Source organism: Camelus dromedarius, chromosome 13 (genome assembly GCF_036321535.1).
Source record: "Camelus dromedarius isolate mCamDro1 chromosome 13, mCamDro1.pat, whole genome shotgun sequence".
NCBI classification, from domain to species: domain Eukaryota; kingdom Metazoa; phylum Chordata; class Mammalia; order Artiodactyla; family Camelidae; genus Camelus; species Camelus dromedarius.
The window spans coordinates 24,267,277-24,283,476 of NC_087448.1; the positions used below are offsets into that span (position 1 = coordinate 24,267,277).

A 16,200-nucleotide genomic window follows, 5' to 3' on the forward strand; every position below is an offset into this window, starting at 1 on the left:
CAAGCGTACAGAAGGAGAAGTGCCTGGATTAAAGGTGGGAACAATTTGACATGGCCCTGACAAGGTGGGCCAAAAGAATCTGCCTCACTCCTGGAATCAAAGTGTTGGGAGAAAGAGAAAACAAACCTTCATCAAAATTAAAACATTTTTCTCTTAAAAGATACTGTTAAGGAAATAAAAAGAGAAGCTACAAACTGGGAAAAAATATTTGCAAAGAAAAAAATCTCTGACCACAGACTTGTACCTAGAACTTACAAAGAACTTTTGCAACTAAAAAAAGAAGACAAGCATCCAGTCTTAAAAATGGGCCATAGATTTGAGCAGACATGTCACCAAAGAAGATATACGATGGTGAATAAGGATATGAAAAGATCCTTTAGGGAAATGCAAATTAATACCATAACAGATATCACAATGACTAAACTTATAAAAACCTAACCTACCAGCTTCTGGAGAAGATGTGGAGCAACTGGAATTCTCATGCACTGCTTGGGGGAGTGAAAAATAACAAACCACCTTGGTAAACATTTTGCCAGTTTCTGAAATACAAACATACAAACTACAGCCTGACAATTGCAGGAAGGTTGCTGTGTATGTAGCAATGGCATCGCAAGACCTAAGAAACACAAAACGGAGTCTCCTGATCTCCTTTTGAAGTAAGGTTACGGCTGGTATTTTCCCTTCCTGGGCGAGGGAAATGCAGTAAGTCAACCAGCAGAAAGGGACCTGCCTTCAAATGTGTGTCTCAGGCCTGGCCTGAAAGCCTGATGCCCGAGTGCCGAGCCTTGCAGATTTCACCACTTCTCCGGGGGTCCCCAGCAGCCTGTCGCCTATTGCTAGCAGCAGCAGGCCAGCAGGGGCTGTCAGTGGCAGCTGTTTCCCAGCTGTTTACAGCAGAGCTACATTGCTTCAGGCTGAGCTTCTGTGCTTTGTCCAACCACCTGGTCTGACTTCCTCCACCTATCTTCTATAAATCTAATGCTGATTGTTTAAGTTTTGATGCTGTTGGGAATGCCATAAAGGCTGCTATTCTCCTTAAGAGCTGAATTACAATTTTGTGGCCCCCAGAGTGGTGCTAAGCATTCTTCTTAGCCTAAACTTGTCATAAGATTAGGTCACACATCCCAGGAGGCATATCTGGCCCCTAACTCTGCATTTCTGGATTGATTTCAGAGCTTCCTGAACCCTTGGATTCACTCTGGGGGCACTCCTGTTTAGTATTCACTTTCTTATTCTAAGGGAGTACGTCTTTTTATTTCCAAAAGGACCCTGCTAAGAGCAAATGCTGTAGTCGCACTCATTCTCATCCTCATCCTCATCTATCAAGACTTTCCCTTAGCAAGTTCAACCATTCTTCTAAGCCCAAACCAAGTCACTCCTGTGCCAGGAAATCTTTCAATATTCTAGCCTATAGAGATTCATCTCTCTCACTCCTGACTATATGCATCATGTATAATAGTTTGCCTTTTTATTCCATAATCCAATCCATTTTATACACTGTTGATAGGTTGGATTTTCTGAAGCATAACTCTGATCACATGCTCCTTTGCTCAGAAACTTCCACTGGCTCCCAAGAGCTTACAAAGCAAAGTCCAAAGTCATGGGACCCGCTACCATTGGCCTCAGCCCATCCAAGTCGTCTCTTTACTGTTATCCTTACCCAACTCATTTATGCTCCAGCTAAACTGTGGGCTGTTTCTTAATGCTTTTCTATTTCCATAGCTTATGCTAACACCCCTACCTACAATACCCTTCCCCCTACTTCATATGTCTATATATGACAAGCTGAAATGCTGTTTTCCTATGAAGTCTGCTCTTTTACCCACTTAATAATCCTCCACACCAATTCCTATTGCTGCATATTAGAATCTCTCTTAAGACTCTTGTCATTTTATTCCTTCTTAGGAGTTACTTGTGTATAAGTATCCTCCCCCTGCTGAACTACAAGGTTTTTAAGAATATGTAGGGTCCATACTCAGTTTATCTTTGTTCATAGTGTATTGAGTATACAGTAAGAGATTAATAACAATTTTTTTCCAAGACAAGCTCAATTTTGTCCTCCAGACAGAGACAGCTGGACCAGAGTTTGTAAGAAATATGAGTGTTTGTCCCAGTGTCTGCTAGTTCTGAGTTCTAGGGTAAACCACTTAGCTTTAGTGTCCACAAACATAAAAGTGAAAAAAATAGGATCTTTCCATTCTGCTCACTGGGCCTAAATAATGTCAGAGACACAATTATGAGGATGTCTGACTCTCAGTCTTGTGCTATTTCTAGTAAACCATGTATAATAGACACTCAGAAATACTTGCTAAACCAAATAGACTCTGTGACATTTGACTTAAAATTCAAAAGTCACTATAGATTGAGGTTCCCTTTAGAACTTACATGGCTGAGAAAACAGTATTGAAACACTGGTTAGGAGCACATGCTCCATGTCCCACCCCACAGTACATGTCCTATTTTGATCAAGGTCTCAGAACATCTCTGAGCCCCCACCAAAATGTAATCTCTAAGAGGGTGAGGACTTTGTGTCTGTTTTATTCATCACTGTGTACCTCAACCTAGATCAGTGCCTGGCAGTTAGTATGAGTTCAGTATGCATTTGTGAAATGAATGAATGCACCTCAGTTTTCTCAAAAGTGAAATAGTAACAATCTCATAGGGTCATCCTGAGAATTAAATGAACAGAAGCACTTAAAGCTCTTGATAAAAGTGACTGGAGTCCAGTAAGCTGGCCATTATTCCTATCCTGAAAACAAATCTCTCATTATCCCTACTCACTGGGGCTGCGGGCGAGGAGAGGGCTGTCTAACCTGAACACCCAGTCTCAGTTACTGTGGATTGCAAATCTAGAGAGAATTAGGAAGCACATTCTGGTAAATGTTGACTGCCCAGACACACCCCTGCCAATCCAAGCATCATCACTGAAGATCAGAACTTGGAACAAGTACAGACAGAGCTAGAGGACAAAAACATGAGAACTAGGCATTAAATGAGAACAAAAAGGGCTCGCTAGTGCTGTACAATGATATTAGATGTCAATTTACTTTATAAACCAAAGAAACACCTTTTTCGTACCAAATGCCTCAAAAATTTAATGTAAAATCAATCATATAAATAAGATAGCAGTAGGGTTTTTAGGTTATAGTCTTTTTATATTACAGTGATGTTTTATTAAATGCCACATTTACAGCTGCAGTTGAAGACCAGTTATGAAATTAAATGTGCATGCTAGCCACTTTTTCACCAATTTTTACACCAAGCAAATTAAAACACAGTTAAGTAACTATTTTGGGGAAATGAGAGCAACAGTGTATAACACAGAGGAATAACCAAGATTTTAAATAATATAACAAAGTATAATTAAGAATATTGACCTTGACATAATTTAATATCCCCTTGAGGATCCCAGAGGCATCCCAAGATTCTTCAGAGTCACAGAATCATCATTAAGAATTTCAGCTATAATTCTGAAGTATTGATACTGATTATCTGAGCTTCCTGGTTGTTTAAATTCAGTATGAGATGTTAGTCATATAGGTATATGAAGGGAAGTGTGTATGGTGCCAGAGTTGTGTATACATATACAGCATGTATACAATTTGCATACAAAAAGTATACATTTCCTTTCTGCCTTGCTTTCCTTTTCTAGAACATTGCCTACATTTTCCCCTAAAAAGCATAGAATATTCTTTTTTTTTTCTTAATTGAAGTACAGCGGACATAAAATGTTGTATTTGTTTCTGGTGTACAGCATAGTGAATCAAAACTACAATGAGGTATCAAATCACACCAGTCAGAATGGCCATCATTAAAAAGACCACAAGTAATAAATGCTGGAGAGGCTATAGAGAAAAGGGAACCCTCCTACACTGCTGGTGGGAATGTAGTTTGGTGCAGCCACTACAGAAAACAGTATGGAGATTCCTTAAATTAAAAAAACTAAAAATAGACTTACCCTATGATCCATCAATCCCATTCCTGGACACAGATATGGAGGAAACTCTAATTTGAAAAGACACAGGCACCCCAACATGCATAGCAGCACTATTTACAATAGCCAACACACAGAATATTCTAATAAAACATTTTCACTAGTTTAAAAAAGGGCTTTATGTAGTCATTAAAAAATTTTCCTCTTGGCACATGCTTTGACTCCTAAAGACTTGTGCTTTTACACTTTTAACAGTTTATTTTAAAACAGTGATGTTTTGTCCCTTGCAGATCTATACAAATAATGGTTAAATGACTAAATAATGACAGATCCATTCAAACATCAATGAATTAAAAATTTATTTTTAACAGTATCCTGTTACCATTCAACAAGGCTGAGTCTTCTGGTGATTATCTGTCTACTCTACATTGACTGCATTGTTCTCTCAAATCTATATAAATATTCTAAAACTGACCTCTCCTAGTTCATTAATCTTTTAGATATAGATTTAAATCAATAGACAAGAGCCGTTCATGGAGAGGTTTGCTGACTGAAATGTGTCAAGATATATTTTGCTTTTCCAAAATAAATTCCTGCAGCAACAACAATTAAAAAAAAAAAACCTGATTTTAATTAGGAAAACTTTTCCCACAACTTACTTACTGATGACAAATATAAACCTAAGAGTTTGGAAGGTGTGCATTCTTCCAGGCAGAGAGCGCCTGTGTTAAGCCCACCATGCTAAGTCTTGAACAAAATTTAAAAATTAATTAAAATTATAATTCAGTAATTGCTAATATTCCACTCCTTACCCTGTTACTCAAGCTAGAAGTCCTGGAATATTCTTGACACCCCTTTCCCCACCCAACAGCCAAACTATTGCACACATCCTGAGAACAGAAGACTCTGTCTCACCCAGCCAGTTCCTCCCCACTCGAGGTTCCCACTGTTCTGAGGGGCCTTATCATCCCCTCTGGCTTCTGGATATTCTAACTATCCTTTCCTGGGGATGCAAAAACTTTCTGACCCCCTACTCTGAAAAGACTTTCTCCTCAAGGTCCCTGCAGCACTGTGCAGACCTCACGCCTGGTCCAGAGTAAGTACTCCAAGAGTGGTGGTTATTATGGCTCTATTATCCAACTATATTTGATCAAGTTTTAAATGTATCAGTAATCCCAGAGTGATTCAAGCTCCTTGAGGGCAGATACCATGTCTCACTCAGTTTAATAGCCTCCAGGTATAATACATGTTTTCTGGAACACAGTGCATCCTTGATAAATGATTATTGAATGAACAGCCACTGGGAGTAAGTTCCAGGAGTACAGAAATGGTGGGTGTTATCATTCAAAGTCTGTAACTGCAGAAAAGGAGGTAGGAGATTTGTGTGAGGCACTAGAGGATGGTGGCCATGAGAGCTGGGGCTGGACACAGTAGGATCTCAATATATTTCTAAGAAATTGAATTGAATTTGGGTTTTCATGTGGATTTTCTTTGAATTTAGTTCATTACAAATATAACCTAAGTAGCATATCCACTAAAATACATGGCATAATGATGAGTGCTTTGAAGAATTTTTTTAACATTAAAACTTTCATGGTTATGAAAGTAATACTTTTATAACTTAAGAAAAGCACAAATAAGAAGTATCATAAATAAGAAAACAGTCTAAATAAACGTAAGTAATAAAAATATACAAATAAGTATAAGTAACAAAAAATATGTCTTAGTTCAGGTTGCCAAAACAAAATACTATTAGACCGTGTCGCTTAAACAACAGAAATTTATTTTCTCAGAGTTCTGAGGCTGGATGTCCTAGATCAGGTGCCACCCTGGTTGAGCTCTAGTGAGAGTTGTCTTCCTGGCTTGCAGACAGCCTCTGTTGTGCTGTGTTCCCACTTGAAAGGTGAGGGTAATGAGAGAGAGAGAGAGAAAGGTAGATCTTCCTCTTTTTATGAGGCCACAGTCATATCGGATTAGGGCCCCATCTTTAGAATCTCACTTAAACTTAATTATCTCCTAAAGACCTTGTCTCCAGATACAGTCATACTGAGGGTTAGGGTTTTAACATATGAATTTTGGGGAGATACATGGTGCAGAGCAAACATTATAAATAAAAATAATCTCCCAAAGTTATCATATTGGGAGAGACTAGGTTATGCTATGGTAACACATCTTAGTCACTTATGATAATAAAGGTTTAGTTTTTTATCAGACTATCTGCCTGAGATTTGACTCTATCAAGAGTCAGCCAGGGCTATTTTCCTTTCTGCACTCTGGTACTGAAACTAATGGAGCAGAAAGCATCTCAAACGTTACTGGTTACCAAGGTAGAAAGAAAGAGCATCTTGACCTCTAACAGGCGATGAAAAGCTCCAGCCAAGAAGCCACCACACTAATTGAACCTGCATCCTATTTGCCAAACTAGACCCAGAGCCCCACCACAGAAAGAAGAGCCAGGCAGGACAGACCAATCACGCCTCTGGAAGCAGGGAATTAGGCATCACTGTCAACAGTATTCATGGCTACTGTTATGAGTTGAATTGTGTCCCCCCAAAATTCATATGCTGAAGTCCTAACCCCATTTCCTCAGAATATGACCTTCCACAAAGAGAAGGTCATCACGGGTATAATTCATTAAATTAAGATGAGGTCCTACTGAAGTAGAAAGGCCCCAATTCCAGTATGACTGTTGCCCTGATGGGGAAACTTGGATGCAGACTGCACTCTGGGAGAAGGCCAAGTGACTATGAAGGCAGAGACCAGAAGGATGCTTCTACAAGCCAAGGCCCACCAAAGATGGCCGGAAAACCACCAGAAGTGAGGGCGGAGCGTGGAACAAAGTCTTCCTCACAGCCCTCAGGAAAAAAATCAACCCTTCCAATACCTTGATCTCAGATTTCTAGACTCCAGAACTGTGAGACAATACATCTGTATTGTTTAAGCCACCTAGTTTATGGTACTTTGTTGTGGCAGCATTTGCAAACAAATACAGCCATCATAGTAACACTTGTTCACAGCAAAAAACTTCCAGGTATGCCGTTAACTTACGGTGAATTACAGCACCTACTTTCTCACACCCTTAGTCCTCACTGAATATTCTCTTCTCAGGTTACAAACGCTAAACTCTAATAAAACAGCCATGCCTTCATTTTTAAGCCATGCTGAGGACTCTGGATAAGGGTTTCCAGAGAACTATGATTTAATCACAAAATTACTACAACTACAAAATAGTTTTGTTTATGTGATGGTTCTAAAGTGATCACATAATTTCAAGCCTTCTTTGAATAGCAATGAAACTCAGCTACTTGGAAGGAATCTACTGTCCTTGCAGAGTCCACTTCAAGTTTCTGGAAACAGAAGAACAGCAGTCTCTAAGGGAGGGTAACGAAGACCATGAACATGGTGGAGTAGGAGAGTCAAGGGTGCTTCTCTGTCACAATCCTGCTGCTGTTTCTGAGACAATGCCACTCATTACCTGTTCCATGATATGGCGGCACCTTTCCCTCTAAACTGAATTTAAATGCTGGCTAGCAGAAGTGGCCATTCCCCCCAGCTTACCCCATAAGGCTCTTGCCCATGGACTTGGTACTCTGGACAGATCCTACTATTTAATTTGTATGATGGTTTGAAAACATTCTTGAGTGAGAATACACACACACACTTTTCTTTTTAATCCTGAGAACAACAACTCAAATAAATTAATATGCATTCTAAAATGGTGATATGGAAATAGAAAGAGATATAGACATAGAGCTAAAAACTGGTAGACTCCCAATCAGTAAGCCATGATGTACAAGGAGCCACTGTGTGCTCAGCGCTGGGCCACATGTGATAATGCAGAATTCTTCATCCTCAGAGACTTTCAGTCTAGTTAGGGAGAGGTTTTCCAAAAATGTAGAATGCAACAGAGGTGCATATGCCTCTGCCATGGCTCAGTTGGGTGCTCTCCCTCTTCATTCCTGCAGGAATTAACTCACTATACAACTGATGACTTACTAATGTATTTGCCTTCCTGCATTTAGAATGTAACCTTTATCAGAACAGGGTGGTCTTGTCATTCGACCTTTTAGCTTGAGCACCTGTCACAGTGCTTGACCCAACGCAGATGCTAAATGAAAGCTTGTGAAATAAATGCATGAGGTACAAAATTGGTTGATACAGATCATAAGTGATAAAGAATTTGAAAGGCAAGGGGATTATGAGGAGGCTGGAGCAGACAGGATAAGCATCATGAAAGAGATGAAACTTGAGACTTGGTCATAATGAATGGAGTGAGAGGGGAAAGAAAGAAAAGTCATAGATCAAAGAGTTGAGAATGGTGATGTGGGGAAATGAAGCCATATTTTAAATAATACTGGTAATGAAGGATTCAACTGCTAAAATAATGACTGGGGGTGTTGAGTGTGTAAAAGAGGTGTTGATGCTTTACCTAAAGGAGGTAAAGCCAACTTGGCAAGACTTCAGCCAGCTGCTGAGGACTCCATGGCCAAGTTCAAGATGTCTTTGTGGGAGAGGTGCCCAAAGGTGGAATGCAATTATTTATAGGAGTTCAGTAAATAGGATGAACAGGGGCCTGGCTGTGAGTTCCTATGGGAGATTTCACTTTGGAAGGCCTGGTCACACTTAAACTAAGAGCAGGAAGAAAAGGGGTGCTCTGTTAGGCAACTTAAAGACAAAGCAGTCAGGCTTTCAGAGCTGGAGTCCCTATCCTGCTACTTTGGCAAATCCTACAACTTCTCCGTCTTTGTGATTCCTCTTATGATATTACTGAGGGGAGTATTTCCTACATATATTCTCCAGCATTCAACAAACATTTGTGAAGTACCACTTAGCCTTAGCTGGAACTAAAATATTCTTTTTAAAAAAGCCTAATTTAAAAGAATCACCCAATTTGCAACATTTTAAAAATATTTAAAATTATAACTTGCTGTCTCACAATGCCAGGCGCTAACCAACAGTGAGAACATATAGAAGAGAAATGGCTGTTGAAATAGGCATTTTATGGTGGAATAGAAGAGTTGGGCTCACTAGTTCCGTTTATAAAGTTGTTCATTAATAGAAGAGTGGTTGGCACATCACTGATAATCAATAAAATATTTGTTGAATGAATAAATGCTGGCCAGGACATTGTCTGATTTACAATCGTCTACCCAGCTCTTAGACCAGTGCCTGGCACATAAAACATATTCAAATATCAGTGGAATAATAACAAATAACTAATTACACTTATTGATTTATTCTGCGATCACTTATATTGTGATTACATACAAATTTGATGTGCAGATTCAGTATTAAAACCTCAACTGCTACTCAAGAGGCCAGGATTTGGTTCCAAGACAGCACAGCATAACTAACTTTTCTACTCAAATGTTAGTTCCATGAGATGTACTTTGTCTGAGTTACTTGTTCCTTAGTGTTTTTAATAAAAACACATTAAGTGAATGAATGCTAACTTCCAACAGTTTATCCTAAAAACACACACATACAACAAAACAACAAGAAAAATCACTGTGCAAAAAAACCCCAAGTTCCTCCCTCTGTTGTAGCAACAAGCATTTTTCATGCTACCATCATGAGACATTTTAGCTCAGAATTCCCAGTCTGTGAGAATATGGTGCCATCCTTGACATCCATACAATTGGGCCAACACCTCTGATGAATCTTTAATCCAACTTTTATGAGTTTTCTCAGTGTTAACCACAATCTAAGTGGCGGTGTATAAATGTAAAACCAAAAAAAAAAATTAAAATAAAAAAAAGGACTGTCTTTTAGGAATGAAAAATAAATGTAATCTGAAATCAATATTTATGAAGTTGTGATTAATTGACTGATGACCAAATGATTACAAAACGTCTGTCTGAAACACCTACTCAAATTTATTAGCTTTGACCAAAAAAATTAAAAAACAATCTGAACTGGGTCAATGAAAGAATAATGCATTCCTAATCAATTTTTAATAGCACTTAAGATTTTACATTTTTTTAAACTTGCTTTTAAATAATTTATCATAAAAATGAATCTGATTTAAACAAGGGGTAAAAGGTGTTCCATGGCTATTTGATGGTTTTCTTAGCAAAGAAATTCAATTATGACTGACTTTTTATTACTGAACTACTTTATTAATAATAATACATCTTGCTCTTACACGATGGCATTTAGCCAACAATCTCAAAGAGTCTAAATGAGATCTAGGATTTAGCTCCAATTCTACCATTATCTGGTGGTTTACATTATCTAGGCCTCAATTTCCTCATTTGTGAAAGGAAAGGCCTGCATAGAGTCCTTATAAGATCCTTCCTAGTTCTGTTTGAGATTTACAAGTGTTAGCCATTATATATATAAAAATAGATCTTTTTTAAAAAGTTCTTCTGTATAGCACAGGGAACTATATTCAATATCTTGTAATAACTTTCAATGAGAAAGAATATGACAATGAATATATGCATGTGTATGCATGACTGGGACATTGTGCTGTACACCAGAAATTGACACACTGTAACTGATGGTACTTCAATTAAAAAAAAAAAAATCCTTCCTAGTTCAAAAAGTTTAGAATTCTAAGAATTTCAGAGGTTTTACCCCATCGCAGGTGTTCTGATAGACCTCCTTAGGTCACAGGATGCCTCGTAGGGCTACTAAGAAGTTGACAAAGAAATTAAGCAGGAAGTCAAGGAGCCATGTAATCTTTGTTTTCCTATTAAAGTAATGGCAGCATGATTTAACGATTTTGGTTAAATAATGTCTATTTAGAACATGATTTGTCAAAAAAGAGAAAATGTCCTTCATAGAGCAGAGGGAAGAGAGAGTTCCTGGCCTTAAAGTATTTGCATTATTTAAAGCAAAGCCTGGGAATTGGCCTGGAATCAGTCTGGACCTAGAGCAAGTCCTAGTCAGCCTGTATTGCTAACGATATTAGCCAGATGTGTGTGTACTTATTCACAAAGCTCTAGTGAGCAGAGCAGGCATGTTAGGGTGCAGTCCGACTTGAGCTTATGCACACAGTGATATAGGAATGAAAATGTTTGCAGGGCTATGCTCCAGCATGTTGACAGTGATTACCACCCAAGATCGAGAGATGAGGCAGGAGCACAGAGGAAACTTTTGCTTATTGTTTTATATATTTAGAAATGGCTTAATTTTCAAGATGATGCTTATTATTTTTATAATTAGCAAAGTGCAATACAGTCTTCCATTCTGAAGTGAAAAACTAGTAAAGACAGTGTTTAAAGCAGCCTGGGTTTGTAATAAGGGTAGTTTGTGGCTAAAGAAAAATTACGGTTTGTGGACTAGTCACTCGGTACCAGACACTAGATAAATCAAAAACAATCCCGGACCTCAAGAAACAGACAGTCCGTTGTGGGGGCAAGCACATAAATAACCAACTATAATAAAATGTGATTAGCTTAGGGCAGAAATAGCTGTATGGACAGAGCACTGTAACAGCACTGTGACGATGGTAGCAGATGTGGGAAGGGATGTTGGAAAGAGTCTAGATATTAACATCCTATTTAAAATGTACATTATGACTTTTTAAATATATTTTTGTGACTGAGTATTAACACCAATCATCAGGATGATTAACAAGAAATGAACTTTCCCTTGTAGCTCTGGAAAAGACTTTAAAAAGTTGTCTTCAACATGTGTTCCCGCAGCACTGTTTCCAGGGATGGGTGTGAAAGGCAGACCACTCTCAGCCCTACATCCCACTCAGAGGGTGGGAATGACAGGCCCTAAAACATCACCTTAGGTGTAAGAAAGGGAACAGGGAAGAGCACAGTCAGGTGGGGGAAAAGGCAAAATTTGAATGACAGTGCATTATGACCTAGAGCTTTCTCATTCTGAAGCCTGAGATCAGAGACAACCAGGAATGTGAAAGATGCATTAGCAAAACATGTGAATCCCAGACCCCATATAAATGCAAGCCCAAACAGCCAGGAAATAACCAAACCAGAAGACCTTTAGGCTAGGCATTCTGAAAGAGTGGCAGTTAAACAGAAAATCAATATGATTATTTTGCCTAGATCTCCAATTTCAAGCAAACGATGGTTTCCAATTCCTGGGAAATTAAGTTACTAAGCTGTTTGGAAGAATTCTGTCACCTGTGAGCTGATTTTGAACTGGGACTGGGCTTACTCCAAGTGAATTACTAGCTGCTCCAATCTCATTATTGTCTGTCCCTTTTATAGATATGATAGTAAATTTACATTGGCCTCATTCAATGAAAACACACACACACACACACACACACACACACACACACACACACACACACACACACACACTTTACCAACAAGAAGCTAAGAAGCAGAGAGGTTAACAAATAGTTTGAAGCCAGTAGAGCCAGGAGGTTGTTCAGAAAGGGATTTCTACCCTGGCAGTCCAAGTCCAGAACCCCCTTCTTTTAACTACGAGGTTGCTTCTTGTAACTATACTGTATTTTCCCCAAAAGATTAATAAAGGTAGTTCCACTGGTTTTCTAAATCTCCCACTCACAGATTGTATGTTTGCATAAATTGATCACACTGGCTCTTCCTCACTTAAAAGTAGATTGCAGTTAAATTCCAAATCTGTTATACTCAAGATTCTTTCAGGAATTTTTAGAGTTTTTCTTTTTCTTTGGTAGCTTCCTACTATAACTTCCTGCTAACTTACAACCTTATACATTCTTCTTCGGAGTTCAAACAGCAGTGGTACATTCCATGACCAACCAGGAGCCTGAAATGGTTTGAAACGCTTGTGCAAGAGCTGTCGGGGACTGTGGATACTATTAGCAGCTTTCTCACATGTGGTGTAAATCAGAATCCACGACTCCGACACTGAAGTCTCTTTTAGATAGAAATCAAAGAAGGACCAACAGTGAAAGCTTGTCTTCAGGGAAAGCTGCGATTAAACGTAGCCAAAAAGTCTGAGAAACAAATGAGACAATCACTGTTTGTTGTTTTTAAGTGACATTTAATCACCTAAGAATGGAAAGAGAGCTGAGCGCAGCAGAAAGTTGCTTTGAAAAATTAAAATGTAGAGATAACGTCTTTCCTTTTCCCTTTTTACTTGTGCCCCGTGTTTGCAGACTGTGTGAGTTTAATCTTTAAGCGGAAAACTCTTCCCTCCGCCCCACCCTCCGGGAAAGGTTCAGAGATTCAAAGTCGCCTTTCCTCATCTTCCTCTCCTCTCGCCACTATTACTTTTTCATTTAAACTTTCAAAATCCTCGATGCCCGTAGTAAACATTCTTCCTTCCCAATTCTCAGGGATCCTGCAGCTCCCTTAACGGGGGAAATTTTTTTTTTCAAACTGAAAAGGAAGGAAAGAAGGAAGGGGGAAAGCTCGGGAGGCACGCGTTTGGAAAACGCGTTTTCGTTTCCTCCGCCGGCGCGCCGTGGCCCTGCCGAGCCGCCGTAGCCGGCCGCGCGCGGCCTCAGTCGCGGCGAGGAGCCGCTGTCGGCGGGACTTCCGTGTTGGCGGGATTCTGAACGCTGCCATGGCTCAGACCGTGCAGAACGTTACATTGTCGCTCACTCTGCCCATCACGTGCCACATTTGCTTGGGGAAGGTAATGGGTGATCCCGGGCACGGCGACGAATCGGGGTCGGGAGTGCAGCGGCCCGCCAGAGGCGAGGGCGGTCTCCGTGTGCGGCGGGGACGCGGCTCTAGGCGCCGACCTGGGTGAAGACGCCGACCCTCGTTCTCCTCCGGCCGCGGAGGCCCGTCCTGGGGGACGGAGGGAGCGCGCCGTGATTCGTGGGGTCGTCTGTGCGCCTTTTGGTGGAGGATGACAGCGGCCTGGGGTCTGGAGGGAGGGCGGCCTCACGGGCGAGCCCGGTGTCGAAGGAGGCCTGGTCAGAAACGAATCGCGACAATTTACGCCCCTGTGTATCCCCATCAAAGCACCAAAGCACGTTTCGTGGGATCCTCGCTAAGGCCCCTTCGTCCCCTACACCGCGAGAGTGTTATTGTTCTTGGGCCTCCAGTGCTAGTTGAGGAGTCTTTTCCATTTCCAAGATCGTTTCCTTGACTTAACCCGGCCTTGAGAGTGGCCTTTGCTGTGGGTTTAAAATTTGAAGGGTAAATAGTACGTGCTCCTGAATGATGCTTAGAATGAGAGGTGTGGTCATTAAATCTGAGAACGGATCGGTCACGACATAGAATAAATACCCTCTCTTTGTGATGCAAGAGGTATCTTAAGGTGTTTGTGAAACCAGGTGGAGAAAGTAGTTCTGAATTAGAAATGGAGCTTTGAATGTTCTGATGCTTTTGTCTCCTCTTTAATTTCCGTTTGTGCCTCCTGTTCTGTTTTTAAGAGCATTTAAAAAAAAATTTTTTTTACTACGTATATCCAGAAGGATTTTTTTCCCCATTTTTTCCCCACCCTAAATTATTTTTGTTTGTGGTGTACATGTGTGTGTGTGTGTGTGTGTTTACCCCCACACTGAAACTACAGCCGCAGGCTTAGAATTGAGAAATACAAACTTCATAGAGCAAACATTTGAGTGCCAGCCAATACGATAGTCTGCTTTAGGTCTGTGAATTTCCTGAGTTCAAGAAGTAGTAGGAAGTGAGGCTTGAAGAAACTGATAACTCTTGATACCCATCAGAATGAAATTCCAAGAAAGTAGCAAATGTGCTGTGAGAGGATGTAGAGCTGGCTTGATCAATTCTGACTGGCGAAATCAAGGATGGCCTGTGGAGGGTGGTATTTGAGCTGGCATTTGCTACCACTGCCTACACACATGGCTGGAAGGAGGAGGGGGTGTTTCTATTTGCTACAGTCTACATTTGGCTCCTGACTTGAAGTTCCCACAAGCATAAGTTAAATTCTGAGTGAATTTACTTCCAATAGTAGCCTGAAAGGCTGATAAAATATACTTGGGAAATAATTTTCGTTTAGTCTTAGTTGTACACATCATATCTAGTTCCCATTAGTTAGTGGTCTGTCTTTTGCAATTGTGTTGAGAATGTGTTCTGCCTGGTTGACTTCCCATTCCTATGTGTTTTGTTTAGCAAAAGTGACCCTTAATAGAATATAGTGATTTGCAGTTTACAGAATGCTTTTGTATGCAAGTAATTATTTCATTTACTGCTCTCACCAGTGCTTTGAGATAGATAGTCCTGGTTTCCCCACTTTTAGAAAAGAAAACTAAGGCTTTGAGTCTGTTGTTACCATTTGTGTCTTCATTAGGTTACTTCCTAAAGACTCACTTGAGCTCGTACATGACCGCAGACATTTTTTTTTTCTTGCTCTGTCTTGGTTAGCTATATTCTAGAATTAAATCTGATAATAAAAGATTAATGAGTTGTAAATAGGCACTTTTTTCTGTCTGCTATGCAGGCAGAAAGATGTGGTGGTTGAGGGCCTGAGTACTATGTTCAGATTGCATGAGTTCTAATCCATTAGATTCTAATCTAATCTAATCTTTTACTTACTAGTTATATGACCTTTTACAGTTACTTAACCTCCCTCAGAGCAGTTTCCTTATTTGTAAAATGAAAATGGTAATAGTAATACTATTACAGTACACTGTGATAGTAATAGTAACATCTATCCTTGCATTTTGGGAAGGATTAAATTAAGTCATTTATATACAGTGTTTATCATGAAGTCTGGCATATAATAATATTTAATAAATGCTAACCTTTATTGGGGGCACTGAGGCAGCCCCTCAAAATGAGGAAACTGGCCTTTTGCAGTAACTGTTCTTCCCAGTTGCCTTGTGAGGCCAGTACATTCACTAGATAAAGATTTACGTTCCCAACATCATGGGACCTGTTTGTTCTGGAAATTACCACAGTACCTCCAGAGGTTTTAGCTGGTTCAATATGGCACTGTTGCCCTTTGTACAGTTAAGGCAAATCTGAACTGCTTGTGCTACTTAGCCTCCCACACACACCTGTATTTGTAGGGTACTGGAGATGGCATGGTCTGGAGTAGCACCGTGTTCACAAGGGTACTTCCATCTCCCTGACACACAGCATCTCCAGCCACCTCTGAGATCTGTCTAAAGGTCCTAACTGCCTACCCCTCTTCTTGATAGTCATTCTTTTGCTGCCCTCACCTTTTGTCCCATATGGGATTAACTATCTTTATTTTTGATTTTTCAACAGAATTAGGGGCCATTATCCTTGGAGGATTACTGTTAAAACGAAACAGGTGCATATTAAAGGAGATCAGGTAGGGGAGACCTTAAATCTGAAGAGATAAGATAGATGCTGATTGGAATGGGGAAAGGGGTTGGGGAAAATGGAGGGGAAAGAAGCCATGAAGCTAACCTA

The 16,200-nt window shown here is 40.0% G+C and overlaps 1 protein-coding gene across 3 annotated transcripts in view; it reads left to right on the forward strand.

Moving 5' to 3' along the window:
• The first annotated feature begins 13,351 nt into the window (after positions 1-13,351).
• OBI1 (ORC ubiquitin ligase 1) overlaps positions 13,352-16,200 on the forward strand; it is a 39,856-nt gene continuing 37,007 nt past the window's right edge. The window contains exons 1-2 of one of the 3 annotated variants that reach the window (XM_031466166.2): positions 13,417-13,483; positions 16,033-16,099. Coding sequence is in view for 1 of the 3 variants with exons in the window: in XM_010996676.3 (XP_010994978.1) it covers positions 13,412-13,483 (72 nt within the window). In the remaining 2 variants the exon portion in view is untranslated. Of the gene's footprint in view, positions 13,484-16,032; positions 16,100-16,200 lie in introns of all 3 variants that reach the window. The other 2 variants (XM_010996676.3, XM_064493050.1) reach the window with 2 other exon arrangements.